The 15,888-nt window shown below is 50.5% G+C and overlaps 6 protein-coding genes across 6 annotated transcripts; 1 reads left to right on the forward strand and 5 right to left on the reverse strand.

Moving 5' to 3' along the window:
- Positions 1 to 69: 69 nt before the first annotated feature.
- ARB_00659 (uncharacterized protein) lies at positions 70 to 2,853 on the reverse strand (the record flags this gene model as incomplete). Its single annotated transcript, XM_003013068.1, has 1 exon — positions 70 to 2,853. The coding sequence occupies one exon, from the start codon at positions 2,851 to 2,853 to the stop codon at positions 70 to 72; it is 2,784 nt and encodes a 927-aa protein (XP_003013114.1).
- Positions 2,854 to 3,402: 549 nt separating this feature from the next.
- On the reverse strand, positions 3,403 to 7,008 carry ARB_00660 (ankyrin repeat protein; the record flags this gene model as incomplete). The annotated part of the gene is made up of 2 exons (XM_003013069.1): positions 3,403 to 6,490; positions 6,563 to 7,008. The coding sequence occupies 2 exons, from the start codon at positions 7,006 to 7,008 to the stop codon at positions 3,403 to 3,405; spliced, it is 3,534 nt and encodes a 1,177-aa protein (XP_003013115.1).
- A 945-nt stretch (positions 7,009 to 7,953) lies between these two features.
- ARB_00661 (uncharacterized protein) lies at positions 7,954 to 9,107 on the reverse strand (the record flags this gene model as incomplete). The annotated part of the gene is made up of 3 exons (XM_003013070.1): positions 7,954 to 8,572; positions 8,705 to 8,827; positions 9,019 to 9,107. 3 exons carry the CDS (start codon positions 9,105 to 9,107, stop codon positions 7,954 to 7,956), a joined length of 831 nt encoding a protein of 276 aa, XP_003013116.1.
- A 307-nt stretch (positions 9,108 to 9,414) lies between these two features.
- On the forward strand, positions 9,415 to 9,750 carry ARB_00662 (uncharacterized protein; the record flags this gene model as incomplete). Its single annotated transcript, XM_003013071.1, has 1 exon — positions 9,415 to 9,750. The coding sequence occupies one exon, from the start codon at positions 9,415 to 9,417 to the stop codon at positions 9,748 to 9,750; it is 336 nt and encodes a 111-aa protein (XP_003013117.1).
- A 318-nt stretch (positions 9,751 to 10,068) lies between these two features.
- Positions 10,069 to 13,362, reverse strand: ARB_00663 (uncharacterized protein; the record flags this gene model as incomplete). Its single annotated transcript, XM_003013072.1, has 4 exons — positions 10,069 to 10,594; positions 10,621 to 10,729; positions 10,802 to 11,689; positions 11,751 to 13,362. The coding sequence occupies 4 exons, from the start codon at positions 13,360 to 13,362 to the stop codon at positions 10,069 to 10,071; spliced, it is 3,135 nt and encodes a 1,044-aa protein (XP_003013118.1).
- An 871-nt stretch (positions 13,363 to 14,233) lies between these two features.
- Positions 14,234 to 15,764, reverse strand: ARB_00664 (uncharacterized protein; the record flags this gene model as incomplete). The annotated part of the gene is made up of 3 exons (XM_003013073.1): positions 14,234 to 14,881; positions 14,942 to 15,525; positions 15,581 to 15,764. The coding sequence occupies 3 exons, from the start codon at positions 15,762 to 15,764 to the stop codon at positions 14,234 to 14,236; spliced, it is 1,416 nt and encodes a 471-aa protein (XP_003013119.1).
- Between the last annotated feature and the right edge of the window lie 124 nt (positions 15,765 to 15,888).

Below are 15,888 nucleotides of genomic sequence, written 5' to 3' on the forward strand. Positions count from 1 at the left end.
AGGTTGAAAAGTGAGGTGGAAGGTGAAATGAGAAGCAGTGAAAAATTCTGACGCTTAGTGACGCGGTGTTCACCATCCGGTTGCATCTGTACCTCGCGGAGTCTCGTCCGTGGACTGATAATCGGCCTGCTCCTCGCTGGTGTCCTTACGGGGTGGTGGAGGTGGACGGATCTTGGTACCGACGAATCCCCGACGGTTACGGCCCGTTCGGCCACGACCAAGCCAGTTGTGCTTGAGTGCTTTGCTGAGCTCTTCAATTTTCTGCTGAGCATCGTCGTCGCTTTGGACGCTGGCTAGCACGCAAATGCATTGGAGCATACGGCCGGCAGTCTCAGTGACGTGTGAGGGATCTGTGGGTGGAGGTTGAGGAGGTGCAGGAATGTTGGTTGAGTGAGAATGGGTTTGCGCGAGGATGGAGGGCTGAGATGGAGAGAAAGAGGAATAAGAAGACGGGTAGGTGTGTTCTGGGTTGGAAGAGGTGTTTGATATTGCGCGTGCACGGGTGAGAGATGCAATGGCTGATTCGGAGGAGAAGCTACCGGCGTTGAGATGGGACGAAGACGGCTGGGAGGCATAGCTCCCTCCGCCGACACTAGTCTCGTAGCCGGCAGCGGTGCTGGGTCGACTGGCGCTGGCGGTCGTAGAGCTGTGTAGAGTAGCGGTTGGTGGTCCGTTGATATTGGCGTTCATTTTCTCCAGGCTGAGGCGAGAGAAGGCTGCCTTGAGCACATCGTAGCGGGTTAAGATGACGTTGTCGCGGAATGAGGTGAGGACTATCTTGCGGACATCCAGGGCGTCGCCGGCAGAAGTAGAAGCATCGCTTGCACCCGGTTGGGCGCCCCAGAACTCCCTTGCTTCGCGGGTATTCATGATAGAGCCGTGGCCCTTGAATTCGAGGTCCAGGGGCAGGAAAGTGGCCTGGATAAAAGGCAAAACGTTGCCAAACGCAAAGACCCAGACGTTGACGAGATGTGGAATGATATTCTCCTCGGGCACCTTGGCGAGAGAGTAGTTGAGAGATGCAAAGCCGGTCTGGAGCAGGTCGCGGAGGTCCTCGACGACCTGATGGGGTGCATGTTTCTGGACACAGCAATGGATATGGACTCTGACCAACTTGTTCAGGTCCTCCAGCGCAATACGGACGTCTTCTCCTTCAAACAGGACGAGCAGTTTAGCCTTGAGGAAGTCCCAAGCATCATCGGGAGTCATGTTCTGCAGCCCAAAGCCTTGCAGAATCTCCTGGATGGCAGCGTTGCTTCCAGGCATGATACCGGCCCCCTGGGTACTGCCCACGGAAGACGATGGTCCTCCAAAGGTGACGGTGGAGCCCGTTACAGACGCAGCACCGGACCAGTCGGCCTGGTGATCTGTTCCTTCACGCATCATCGCGTCTTGTTGAGCTTGAGCCTGCGCGGCGGCGGCAGCAGCAGCGGCAGCAGAGGCCTTTTCTTCCTTTTTCTTCTCTCTCAAAGCTCGTCCGCCGTGTCGGAGATCAAGACCGCTCATAGACTTGCCAAACGTCGAAGCCGCCGGAGACGAGGGTGCAAAGGAGTAGAGAGACTGAGGCGCGCTGGGGTCCAGGGGGCGGGAGTTGCTGCTGGCCGAGGACAGGGGAAGGTGGAAGTCTTCCTTGTCCTTCAGCTTGAGCTTCTGGCGCGAGAGAAAGTGGTGTCTGTGTTTTTCCTTTTCTTTGCCTCTGTCCTCATCCAGCGAGTGTCTCTCAATAGGCACAACAGTGGTGGCAGAGGAGTTGGCCAGAGAGTAGAGAGATAGGTTGTTTGCGGAAAGTCCATTGTTGCTATTGTTGATATTGATATCACCACCCGCACCAGCGCCGGCACCGGCGCCAGCAACACCACCAGCAGGATCATTCAGACTGACAGTTGACGCGTTAACAAGCCTAGATGCGAGCTTACTGGGAGATGGCATGGTCTTTTCTTTCTTGTCCTCTTTGTCTCTGGACATGCCTATGTGTTTAGGCTTGGAGAACAGCTTCATCTTGGACTTCTCACTCTTCTGCTTCTCCTTCTGCCCGCTAGGCTCAGCGCGGTCAGCTGCTCCCCCACTTATTGTTGTCGTTGTATTGCCCGTAGCCGATGGCAGCGCATTCTGCGGCGTAGGAGTCCTGGGAAAGGCGACGTTGGCAGCCGTCGTTGCGGCTCCCGCGGCTCGCCCTCCGCCAGGACCGTTCTGGAAGCTCAACTGTCCAGGCACAGGCAGTGGCGGCCGAAGATTGTTCGTCTGGATCGGTGGAGGCGAATCCCTGGCACCTCTCCTGGCCGCGAGTCCGCTCTCCTGTGGCGGGGGTATTGTCTGCGATCTGTTTCGGATGTGGTGGTATTGCTGGTGCTGGTCGGTCTGGTGCTGCATTGCCGTCTGAGCCGCAATCCGCGATGCGGAGACCGCAGCAGAGGAGCTCTGGGAGGCCGTCGGCAGCGAAGGCTCGAAGAAGCCCTGGGAATGGTGGCGTGAACGGAAACCTCGAGTGTCTGAGGATGAGGAGGCTGATGGGCCCTGGGCGAGAGGCGATGCCCGCCGCTGGACAGGCTCGTTCTGGGGCCGCAGCGCCAGTGAGGTGTTACTGCCATTGACGCTGCCCGCCGCCATCACTGGAGGCCGTACCGCCTGCGGGAGTTGCTGGTCGTGCTGCTGCTGCTGCTGCGCAAGGCCGTAGAGCGTTCCCTTCGAGACGTTGAGGGCTGTCTGGTTGGAGGCGGTCGAGGAGGCGGCGCTGCTGCCAGATGAGCTGGACCGCCGCGCCTGGAGGTCTACCGGCCGCGACGGCCGCTCTGTGGGCAGCGGAGGCAGCGGAGGATGGTCCTGGGGCCGCTTGGGCGAGCTCGCGGGCTTCATGATGCTGTCCTCCGGGTCGTTGGTGGGCGCGGGCTCGTAATTAACGGTGGTGGTCGTCAGGTCACTAACTAGGTATCTTGTCTCTGGCGGGCGGCGTGTTTCAGTCGGCGAGGGCTCGGGCAACCTGGAGGACCGCAGTCTCGTCGTCGACCGTGAAGCTCATCTTCGCCTGGCCGTCACTCCATCGTCTGCTTCATCTTCGGCGTTTCGTCGTCGTCTTGGGCGTCTCGTTGTCGGTCTTTCTGGCTGTCTTTTTGCTGTCTTTTCTTGTTGACGTCGACGTCAGAGACAAGCTTAGTCAGCGAGTCGACGACGATGGAGAGGAAGACGAAGGAAGACGATGTGAAGAGTTGAGATTATAGAAGACGGCTAGAAGACGGCTAGAAGACGGCTAGAGGACAATACAGAGGAGGGTAGGGAGATAGTAAGTCTACGAGTCCTAACTAGAGGTGGCTGATTACTTATATATAGTTATAGATCTGGTCTGACAGAGTCTAGAGATGACATTAAATTGACAGCATTGAACAGGACACCCTCAAGCTTACCCGTCTAGGGTATAAAGACGCCCTGCATTGATATACCAGTTCCATCTAGCTCGTAGATAGCGGCTCCAAGCTCTGCAGAAGGCAGTTCTGGTATCTCAGGGTCTAGCGATTCCGGAGCAGTGTATACAGAAACGGCAGACTCGCTATCGGAGTCACCTTCGAGGCCACTATCATCGGACTCGTCTTCCGGTGATTGCCTATATATTTCTTCTGAATACCACGGTTGGGATTGGTTGTTGGTTGATGGTTCGTCTGGCACGTGTGGTGCAGGGCTAACGGTAACATTTCTACCCAAGGTATCAAGGGGGGAGACACCGATATCTTGACGAGCTGGAATATCTCGTGGTGGCAGATCCTGAGGTTGGGAAACAGGCTGAGATGGCGGCTGATGGCGAGGATATTCGAATATCGGCAGTGGTGTGGCTATTCGGCTGGGTATTGTGGGCAGTGGCTCTGCCAGGGCAGAGACAACATTGGTTTGTTCTCCGTGGTTAGCATGGGGGCGTTCGATGGAGACATGGCTGTTCTGATTGTTGCTCGACTGGCCACTACTACTCCGCGTGGTGGTATTCTGCGGCGCTTCGAATAAGCCCGGTCGTATGTCTGGCGGCTGATCCTGCTGTATGCCCCCACTGCTCGGCTCGATTGATCCAAGAAATCCACGGCCGGGTAGGGTAATGGGTTCAAACGCAGGGAGTTCAATGGCAGTCTGTGGAAACGACGGTATTGGTGGAGTTATCGTGGAGGAAGGAGGTTGGTGGAAGGATTGCAGCATAGGTACGTATCCCTGCATAAGCCTACTATGACCACTGAACTCGTTGACATCCCTCATCATTCGAGGATTCCCGATACCCTGGCTGAGTAGTGGCTGTGTATCCTCAAAGACAAGCCTTTGAATTGCCTGCGCAGTTTCTGCTGGTATTGAAAGATGCGGATGGAACCCAGTCTGTGAGAACATTTGACCTAACTTAATCTTTAAAAGAGAGTTGCTCTTAGACAGTAGCAAACGCAGGGCTTCTACGTGTCCATAGTGTGCTGCATACAGCGGAGGGTTCCAGCCCCTTCCATCATACTGCTCAACAGATGCCCCCTTACCAAGTAGGAGGGATACTATTCGCACGTCACCAGCTCTCGATGCAATTGCCAGGGGCGAGTGTTCTTCCCGAGTGCCATTCCATGAGCTCGAGCAGGACGTAGCTGCACCTTGATTCAAGAGGCGCTCAACTATAGACGCACTACCCTTACGACAAGCTATGCACAAGGGGCGTGTGCCAGATGCATCAGCAGCGTCAACTTCCACTTGTTTCTGGCAGAGCAGTTCAACCAATTCCATCGAATTTCTAGCCACAGAAATATGAATTGGTCGCTGTTGTCCTTCTCCTTGAGCCTCGATGCTTGCTCCACACCCAATAAGATGTTGAGCTATCTCAATATCTACCAGATCGCAAGCATAGTGAAGCGGGGTGAACCCGCCTGAACTTCTAACCTCTGTGGGTGCTCCCTTGCGTAGTAGGAATTCAACAACTGCAAACTCTCTAGACATGACGGCAAGATGTAAAGGGGTCATCCCGAGTTTATTCGTAGAGGTTATGGAGATCTTCTTCTCTAGTAGCAACTGGACAACTTCAACATGGCCGTTAGCAGCCGCGGCATGCAGAGGGTTCATCCCGCCTTCATCTGTAGCCAATATATAGGCCTTTTTCCCAATCAGATACTCCACAATGCGCACATCGCCTGCGATTGCTGCGCAGATTAGTGGTGTTCTCTTATTGATTTCAATGGCTTCAATGTCCGCTTTGTACTGAAAAAGGGAGCGGCAAAGGGAATATTGACTATTCTCGCAAGCATGGTGAAACGCAGACTTCATGCTGGCATCCTTGGCTTCAATATCTGCACCAGACTGCAGAAGAAATGCCACCATCTCGCCATCGCCACGAATTGCTGCTTGGTGTAAGGCTGTAATCTGCCCTTTGGCTCTAGCTGTTATTTTGCAGCCCGCCCCCAGAAGCATCCGTGTTGCATCAATATGACCTCCATCAACAGCTATCCAAAATGGTGTTCGGCCCAAGCCATCCTTTACGTCCACATTCTCAACTACTGAGAGGAGAACTTGGATAACAGCAGTATGGCCCCTGGAGGCTGCCAGATGGAGAGGCGTCGAGCCATCTATTTCCTGGGTATCATACTTTGCCCCCTTTTGGAGCAAGTAGTCAACTACTTCCTCATTACCACAGTGAGCGGCAACAGCCAGTGCTGTTCGACCCGTGAGTGCGTGATGACAATCAATATCGGCCCCTTCACCAATTTGCATTTCAACCTGGACTAGTGACCCAGATTGGGCGGCTTTTATGATAGGAGGTATAGATGTGCTATCAGATGAAGAAAGATCAATGCTAGTATTTGAACGAGTCCGATCAAATCTTGGTGCCGCGCCCCGCTCTGGTATGGGAGAAAAGGAGCTGAAAGACTTTGGCCCCAGACGTGGCGATGTCTTTTTGAGGCTGCTTCGGCTTGACGTATCTAACTTCCCAAGGACCTGGCGAATCTTTTCTCGTTTTGAGCCAGACTTGTGAAGAGGAATTGGGTTTGACTGCCATCTCCGCATAACAGGATTTGTGGGCTTTATTGACGTCCTCCCTACAGCCATTGAGGCGCTTCGTCCCATTTCTCCCTGGCCCTGAGGCGACAGCTCCTCTGCTGGTGCTTCAAGGAATGTACTAGGTGGGGAGAGAGTATTTATGCCCTTAAATGACTGTGATCGGGCGGTTCCACTAGCATAGCCTTCATCGGTAGTGGCGGACCCCGCAATCTGCGGTTGACCTGTTGTACTATGATTCGATTCTTCCGTACGAGCTCGATTTGAGGCTGAACGGCTATGTGCTAGCGCTCTTCTGTACGCAGTTGCATTGACTATGATATCGTCCACATCCAAAGCCGTCTCGCTGATTGTTGATTGAGAAATACTCATTGTAGATAGGTCTGCTTGCTGCTTAACCGAGCTGCGCAGGGTCACGGTATCATCTGCAACTTTCTTCAGCAACTGTCTGTTCTCTTCTCGCCGCAAAAGCTCAACTTGCTCCGTTACAGTACGACTAGAAGGGATATATGTGTTAACTCATAGCCTTTCTTTTGAGTAAATGAACAAACACTGGTTTCAAACGCACCATTGGCAGACCTGCAATAGAAAATTCAATGCTAGGACTTGGGACTGGAGCCGCTGTTGGTAATCCTGCATGAGATGGTCATCCCAGACTGCCCGAATCTTCGCCGCAACTCGTAATTCGGGCAATTCTCTAGCATCTAGAACACTTGTGACTTTGGAAACCTGGGCAAGGAGGCATTCCATGCTTGTTTTGCATCCATCTATGGCGATATCCAGCCCATCCAAATAGTCTGGATGCTCCGCCCGGCCAGTACCATAAGTTGCCCAATCCTGGAGCTGCGTTATGGCAGATTTTATTGTGGCAGCTTGAACAATAAGCGAGTGAATTGTCATGTCCGCATCGGCATATTTACCCTGCAAAGCACGCAGACCTTGGACTGTGCTGCCAATAATCTGCACCGTTTGCATAGCACCAGTAACGATGCCAAAGGCTGATGCTGGATCCATCTGGCTGGCTAGCTAGTGCGTTTCCCACCGGCTCGAGGATCAACTGTCTTCGATGCCTGTTCCGCTAGCCGGGCGAGAGAAGATGGCAACCAAATGACTGGAACATTAACAAACTGCTGCCCTTTCCAACATCTCAGCCTGAAGACAATTGACGAGGGCGACGAAAGGTATGACAGAGTGCTGGCGTTCACATGGGGGTTTTAAGGCAACGAGGCTCTCCACAAACTCAAGCATCCCTGTAATACTTCTGGCTAAAACTCGCCCGTCGTGCATGTGTGATATGCAGCCGTCCTGAGGCTGAGGCTGTGCTAAACGGGAACTCAGCCTCCCGCAAGGACATCTTCGTCATTATGAGGGGCCGCTGTCATCTTAACATGGTAAATTTCAGTGAATCAAGGTATAGAACAAGCCTTTTGTATTGAATACCTCATCTCGTATGTTTCCTGCGAAGTTGATGAAGTTGATGAAGTTGATGAAGAGCCGTCGTATTCGCTATGTGATATAAAGTCATGGTGCTCGGAAGTAGTTAACGTAATCCACCACTTGGTGACCACTTTTAAAAATAGATAAAAATAATTAATAAAAAATAGTAAAAAAAATATCTACTATAAAAGTTAAAATTATAATATATATATATATATATATATATTAAATCTAGTTCAGGCTTATTGTCTTAGCTGGACTTGATTATGTACAGTTTATCTTCAGATGTATCTAAAGACACACTCTGAGTATATATACGAGGTGCCAATACATTTGGCTGGATGTACATGTGGATATATCGCGAAGTATTGTGTTGAATGTAATACAATTTCACCTGCTTTTCAATCTACTCTTACGTCCTGGTAGTTAGTAAAGTGACATTTCATTTACGAAGGTAATAACGTATGAAGTAGTTGTCTGCGCGAAGATGATGCCGCTGGTGGTGGCAGATCGAGATGCATATCATCTGTCTTCGTAGACTTCAGGGTAATCAGAGTAATCATCGTCATCATCGTCATCATTAGATTCCTGGAATACTTCGGCGCCGCCAGCTAAGGCGACGATGCGTTGAAGCATCCATTGCAGTTGTAGAAGCGCCGGGTCAGGGAGGGGAATCCTGTCGTATCCAGTGATATTGATGAGTGTTCCCGAAACGATTTCGTCGCCGGACACCACCTCCCACAGCCGTATCCGGCGGCCGCAACCAATACCACGAGGAAATGATGGGCGGGTATCAACTTTTAGTCTGCGGAGGTTGGCCATATGGGGTAGCCAATGGAAACGAACCGTAAGAGTGTGCGATTGGGTGTCCTCCTCGACGGGCTCCAACGCAAAATAAGCGCGTTCATGATACTTGTGAACTGACGGAGCCAAGCACATAAGGTTCTGTACGGTCTCAGTGGCCACAGGGCCTGTGATGGCATTATACCACGCGTCGACCCTTTCTTGGCCCCAAAACATACGTAAAACGCTCCACGGATTGTATGTGTCATTGACGATATCCGGGGCCTGTAACCCCCTCATGGAGAATGGGAAAATGTGAGCCGCTTCAACAGGATCGTCAGCACCAGTCACGACGCATCTATTACTGTCTCTTAGACGGCACTAGCAGCGAATAGTTAACTAGTTAGTTAGGGTGAAGTAAGTCTTTCAGCATATGAATTTGAGGTTCTAACCAGGTCTGCTGCTTTTTCGGAACGAGTACGCGGCGTACCCATCCCGCTTGAGGTTGGTGAGCCAGGCCGATCGCCCAGTACTGCCATCTCTGAAAGCCTTGACATCGCTGGCGCAGGAGAGGGCGTCGGGGAGGGTGTACGTTCGCGAGTTCTCTGGGTCCCTGTATATTTAACAGTAGGAAACCAAAAACGTCAGTAACTGTGCACAGACATCAGCATGAACAAGCTTACATCTTGCCAGCAGTTGGCTGTCTTCAAGTCTCTTCGCAAGCCCAGCTAGATAGGTTATCAGGTCAAGTTGCTTAGAGATTTTTTCGAGCTGCGGGATATCTGCCAGCCATAAAACGGCCACAGAGGCTGATCAATCTCTCCACCGGCACCAGCAGCGATCTTGTTGATCAACTCGACGCGTCTCTGAGAGCCAAACTCAGCTTCAGCCATACTTTGTGCTACATACTGATGACAATCACAGATTCACAGATGCAGGCTGGCTGATAACTAGATAAGAGAAGAACAAGGAGGGAGGAATCTCTAGTGGGGAAGCTCCTTGAGGTCTGGATTTCCAAAGGCCGGGGTTAAGAAACGATCACGTGCCATCCCGCCGTCGCGCCCGCAGAAGCCAAAGAATGCAACCTTCGTGAAGGCCTGAAAACGATCTTAACATCGACATACCAAATCACAAGAGAGAAGAGACGGGACTTGACATCGGTCTAATTAAGCGTGTTACTGCAAAGATTCAGATTCAGCCATGGCTTCTGACCCCAACTCAAGCAAAGACCCCGTTCTCAAAGCTGTCTACCAGGCTCCCCGCACATCACAAGAAACGGCCGAGCCATCAGCGCACACCTTTACCCGGCAGCTCTCTGCCTCTATCCCTCCACCCGGCGAGAATAGCACTGCGGAACGAACAAAGTACCTAGAAGAGTTACGAGGATCAATTGTATCCTTACAAGCGGATGTTAACGCCTTTCTTACGGAGAAGATGGAGGAAGATAAGCTACGTGACGCACAAGGGGGCGCCACAATAGACGACAAAACGGAAGAAGACAACTATGGCGAGGAAGTTGTCGATGACGATGAGTGATGGATCATGGTTGATGCATTAGCGTACTGGGAGCTTCATTACTATGTTTACTATGATGCAAACATGACAGGTCGGGGGTATCCAATAACAACGCAATATCTAAAGAAACATAGCGGGGGAAAGGGAAACAGATGAATTCGAACAAAGATGATACCGAGACGCCATTATGCCGCCGGGTGGACTGGAATCATCACGCTTCTATAACGCCATTTATGTTGCGGAGCCCAATCTATTGGCGCAGCCTAAGTGAACTACCGTATTACTAGTGGTTCGAGATGTTAGTGAGAGATGTTTGAGATGCAAAAGACACGGTCGAACTTACTTTGGAAACACACTGATAACGCTCCCACCTAACCGTTTATGACAATGGCTGCACACCCGATCTTCGCTGACGGTGATGCAGCGGTTTCTTCCTTTGTTGCTGCCAACATTGTCACCCAAACGCAGTGCTGCCTCTATTTCTGCACTTTGAATCTTATGCAGCGAGGATATAATTCGACCCTGGTTTAAGATGCTGTTGGCTGCACGGATACGGCTGCGGAAGTAGAATTCGAGGTCGTGGATTGGCAATGAGCCTGGGATAAGGCTGAGAGTGGAGCTGGCAGGTAACCGGGAACCATGTCGTGCAAGGATCTCGATTGCGGGGCCATATCGTGGTTCATAACCATGTGGCGGTGACAGGTACAGAGAAAGAAGTGTATGGTAGATAGACGGGCGGGCCTCCTCATCCTCAACTGCTGGAGAACTACCATATGGAACTGCACGTTGCTTGGTAGATGTGGAATCACCCAAATGGATTCGATTGCAGTACCTTTGCACAGGACCAGTCAGCTTATGCTCATGTCTATAATTAATGTTCTAGTAACTCACTCTTCTGCTTTTGCCGGATTGTCCAGCTTAAACACATATATCTCAAGAGCTTGACGGTGTTGTCCCATCTTACTCAACGTAACAGCCCTTGGCTCAAAGAATTCCGGATCTATCAATCCATAAAGCAATTAGTCTCCATATCAATATGAATGTATGATAGTAAAGGGAGAAATATGCTTACCATCTCTTGGGAGCCGATCAAGCATTTTGGCAGGAGAATATTGTTCGCTCGTTTCTAGCATTTTCAAGAATCGGTTCTTGCACTCCTCTCGCTCATCCTCGGTTGGAAAAACATCCTTTGATTTCTTACTCTTGAGGATCCGCTCAAGGTATAGCGTTAACAGCCGGAAATGTATATCTGGTGTTAGGTCATTTAGCTCGTTGATAACATGTTCTGAATATTTAATGGCGAGCTTTGCATCGATTCCATTAAGGAATTCAAGAACCTTCTGACGAGGCAGCGTCTCTGCATTTTCTGTATCCGTAAGGAAGATCTCCATGCCGAGCTCAGGATCACTTCGAAGTGGCCATTCAGCAAACTCCAGAATCAAATCGATCATGTCGGGTGGTAAATTCTGCAGATAGGCAACTGTGCGTTTGGGGCCTTGGAGTTCCGGCGAGATTTCCTCTCCGGCCTCTTTTTGGCCAAACTTCTTAAGCTGTTCCAAGGCAGAGCGATGAAGGCGCTTGCCAAATAAAAAGTCTATCAAGTCGCCGTAGCGAGCGGTCTGTTCTAGCTTCTCCATCACCACCTCAGGGTCACAGAAATTATCGATGCGGAAGAGCGAGCCAGCTAGCGTAGGGGTTGCGAACATAAGGGCTCTGAATAGGGTGGTATCTACCAATGTAGCTGTCTCCCGCAACTTCTGGCTCATGTCGATGTTTTCTAGATCATCAGAAGAGATACCCAAGGTCTTCAACATAGATTGGGTGGTTTCGTCTGATTTATCCACGTTGACTGAGGGCTCTTTAAGTGTGCCATCGGGACTGATAAATCTAGAGAGTCTTCGGCGAATATCAGCTAGGAACCCCTGCAGCTCGTAGACAGCTGCTTTCAAATCTTTCCCTTCTACAAGTTGGGTTAGTTAGGAGGTAAATGTATAAGAAAAAAGATAATATGAAATACATACCAAGCCGCTTGTCTGGTTCTTTCAGGTCTGCTGGTTTACCACGCATGCTACCAGTTTCGCTAGCATCATCTGGTCTTCCTCTTAGAAACGAGGTTACAGATGGTGCATAAGTCCCATTCTTAACTTTCGGCTTGTCATCGGGTGTAGTGGGTTCAGCACTGTGAATGCTGGTACCATTTTCAGGCTGAGAGGGATTCTCCTCTGAGCTCTCCAAACTTTCCTGTGCAGGTTCTTCCTCAATAGATGATAGCTCTCCAGCAATGAGTTTAGGGAATAACCGTATAACTATCTCGGGAGGAGCTGAAACTTCTGTAAAAAGGTCCAACGACTTCCGGTATTTCTGCTTTTCGAATAGAGTCTGGGCCTTGCGAAGCTTGATCTCTCGCAGTCTACCCTCTTTGTCATTCAGAAGGGCATCTTCAAGCATTCCAAGAAGACTGATGGCTTCGTCGAGATTACCTTGTTCTACTAAACCATCAATCTGCGAGTCATAGTCGAGAGCACTCATTCTCCAGATCACACGTCCACTAGCCACGAGAAACCCCTTTCCTGCATGGGCAAGACTGATATTTGGCTGTGGGATATGGATCATGGCAGCTGATGGGAGGGATACCGATTGAAGAAGTGATAGAGTCTCTGGATTGCGCACTTCAAGTATGCCTTTGGATGCATCCTGAAGTGCTAGTAGGTAAGGGTATGAGTAGCCAACAGCTTCAGGAGCCACCGTCCAAGGAATCTGACGTCGTTTGAGGCCGTTCCCATCCGTGTCAATAAAATGTGAGTTGACATCCTTTGCCAGTAGCATCTGTCCTTCGCACAATCTTGTAGCGAGCGGTTTGGGAGTTGCTCCGCCCATGCCTATGTAGCTCATACTGGCACCTACTCCTCCCAGACGCCCCGTATCAGATCCGCCAGCCCCTCCAATGCTTCCAGGTCCTACAATATCCGTAACTTCTCTTGTCACAACATCAACAAGGACATAACTTGAGCTAAGTCCGGCTAGTAGCTTGGTACCGTTCGCCCAAGTAATGGTCTTTATCCCGCTAACAAGTGTTATCTCCGTAGCATCATCTTCAAGCTCCATGTCTTGCCATGTCCATAACATGAGCTTCCTCTTCACCGCAACAGCAAGCCTAGACACAATCGACGGAACCCCAGTGTCCTGATCCTTCTCGATGTTGGAGGTAACCGCGAAGGTGGTAGCCCCTTTAGTTCGAGTTAACTGTTCATGCAGCTCGTAGGACTGCAGATCGTGTATCGAGACATGGCCGTTCGAAAGGGAAAGGAGAATATTCGCCTCCTTGATAATCGCCAACTGCTCGATCTTATACCGCGAGAACTTCTCTAGCTCTCGCAGTAGATCTGTCGGTTTGGTTGCTGGAGATGGCTGAATGACACCACCGCCGTCACCACTGCCCTCCTGCGCCTCTGTGTCATCGCCAGCCCGTATCTCTGCTTCGTCGACGTTCACTTCATTAACCCTGTATATTCGCAGCGATCCTGTGTTCAGCCCGACCAGCAGCCTGTCCCCGTACGTCAAGATGGACTCTATCTTCGACTTGTCGCGAGGTCGGAACTCCACGAGGGGCCTCGCCGTGAATGCAGTCAGCATGGCTAGAGGGATGGGGGTAGTTTGATGGTATCGCGGACGCCCATGGACTGCACCGCTATGTCCATGAGGCCTGTGACCGAGCTGTCTCTCGTCTTCTTCCGCTTGTCCGCTGCTGCGTCCCTGAAGCTTCTCGTTCGCCGCAAGATGTCATGCTGCAGGACACGGCGGGCCAGGGAGACCAAGTGTGCAGTCACGTGGAACTATAATATAATAATGGCCAATAAGGAAGCTTTATTTTGTTGACGTCTGCATTTAAGGTTATCTCGTTATTGATTGGGCAACGGCTAGTCAAGCGTAAGCAATCTATTGGTCAGCTACCTGTTAAACCCTCAGCCAATCACTTCCACTCTCAACATTGAACCTGTCAATTCTTCTTTGACCAGCCTTCAAGTTGCATCCAAAATTTGTTTCACAATAGACAAGAGGCAAAAAACTAAGCATATATACTGTACTCTATACAGTAATTCAATAAATATTCGGGCTGGATAGATTAACTCGAGAAACGTAAGATCGATCCGAAGCTGTTATAGTCATGGCTAGGGAGTCCATTCTTCCTAAGCTAAGATAAATAAATGCTATGTCAAATAGATAGCATAAGAGTAGAGAAGTGACGTGAGGCCGTCTACCGGCCTTTAGTTTCCATATCTTATCCCCACTGTCAAGAGGGAGTCTAATTCATATGATTAAATCAAGTTCTCCCTTCCACCATGTATGCATGTTCCTTGAATTCCGTCCTAGAGAAGAGACCGTTCCACACACCATCCGACGCCGACATCGTGTATAACTCTATTTCATGCGGAAGTTAACCGAGTGAGGTGAAACAAATGGAGAAGAGAGCAATCGTTTGCCTGCTAGAAAGCCTACCACCAGCTTACTTTGCTACAGGCTGGCAAGCTGGTTCCTGATGTTTTGCAGACGATCCTTTGCCGCGCCAGGTCGAGACGGCAGGGATATTTGCTTTGAACCTCTTCTCTTCAGTTCCATAGGCACGAGGAGTAAGCTTTATCAGCGTGTGAAGTGGTACCTCCATCCATGGACTCTGTTCTTGGGACATGTTTAAGAAGTAAGAATATATGCAGCGGAGGACAGCCTGGTGGGTGACTATGAGGACGTTTTCGCTTCTTTCGAGTTCCATTATAATTGGTTCAAGACGGATGACGACGTCACGGTAAGATTCACCACCTCGGTAGCGGTAGTTGTATTTGTCGTCGTCACGGGCTTTAAAGTCTTCGGGGTATCTTTCTGCAATTTCCTCGTAAGTGAGACCATCGCAGACTCCAGAGTCGAGTTCGTCAAGGGCTTTCCATTCAAGTTTGTCATATCCTGTTTCTGCCTGGAGGAAACGGGCAGTTTGGATGGTACGTTTCAATGTTGAGGTCCAGATAACAATTTTGGTGCCGGGAGGAACACCAGATTCTTTGAGAAGAGAGGGTAATGCTCGGGCATATGCCTCACCACGGCTGGATAGATTGGCATCTCCGCCTATTTGGCCTGAGAGGTTGAACTCAGACTCTCCATGCTAAATCCTAGTGTATTAGTCGGCCATGCCATGGCAAACGATACAGAGGCGACAACTCACCCGAGATAGCCAGATAGATCTGGGCTTAATGTGAAGGTTGATGGTATAATATACGAGTCTACTAGACAGGTAATCCTTGATATTGTTGATCACCACGGACGTCCCGACATTGATGAGCTGGATGTACGATACATCCTCATCCTCCTCTATGGTTTGGTACACCTTTTCATAATTGCTGATCCGCTCCATGAAATCTTGGGCAGCTACTTCCGGGTCCTGTCCAACATAGTCTGGAGAAGTAGTTTTGACTTCTCTGATATTGTTCATGATGAGTTCCCGATCATCACACTTGGATTCAACAAATAGCGGCTCGATCCCAGCAGACTGGCACACATCACGGATCCACTTGCGGCGTTCCTTTGTCGAGTTGGTAGCATCAAGGATAGCGACCTGTCCACCGGTCGTTGAGAACCAGTGAAGCATGTCTGTAACTGCGGCTTCAGCTGCTGCTCGACGCAACCGTTCTCCATCGAGATTAGATGTGTCGAAGAACGCCGCTGTGGGCCGAGGAGTATCTTGTCGGCGATACTGCCCGACGTTGAAGATCTTTGCTGGAATACCGATCCATGAGAGATAACGTAGCGCTGTAGGCCCTGTTGTTAACTCGTGTAAACATTGCAGTAACGAAGACGACCTTACCTTTACCGGCGATAAGGCTCTTTCCCCGGGCCGGAAGGCCAACCATAACTACACATATCTTTGCATCGTCATTCTTCTTGCTGTTAGCTGGACGTTCTAGAGTACGATGCTTGCCATCATGCGCAGCCGGAGACTCTTCAGGACATGGGTGGTAGGCAGAGGATGCTTTAACTAGGGCCGCCATTATTATTCACGATGTTTCTTTCTTTTTGATAGTGCACAGCAAAGAGACAGTTGGGTGTTGAGACAGAATCAAAGACAGAAGATAGAGACAGACAGGGCGCGGGTATAGAGCAGAGGGTCTGGGT

The sequence above is a fragment of the Trichophyton benhamiae genome (genome assembly GCF_000151125.1).
Source record: "Trichophyton benhamiae CBS 112371 chromosome Unknown contig00142.0, whole genome shotgun sequence".
Classification (NCBI taxonomy): Eukaryota; Fungi; Ascomycota; class Eurotiomycetes; order Onygenales; family Arthrodermataceae; genus Trichophyton; species Trichophyton benhamiae.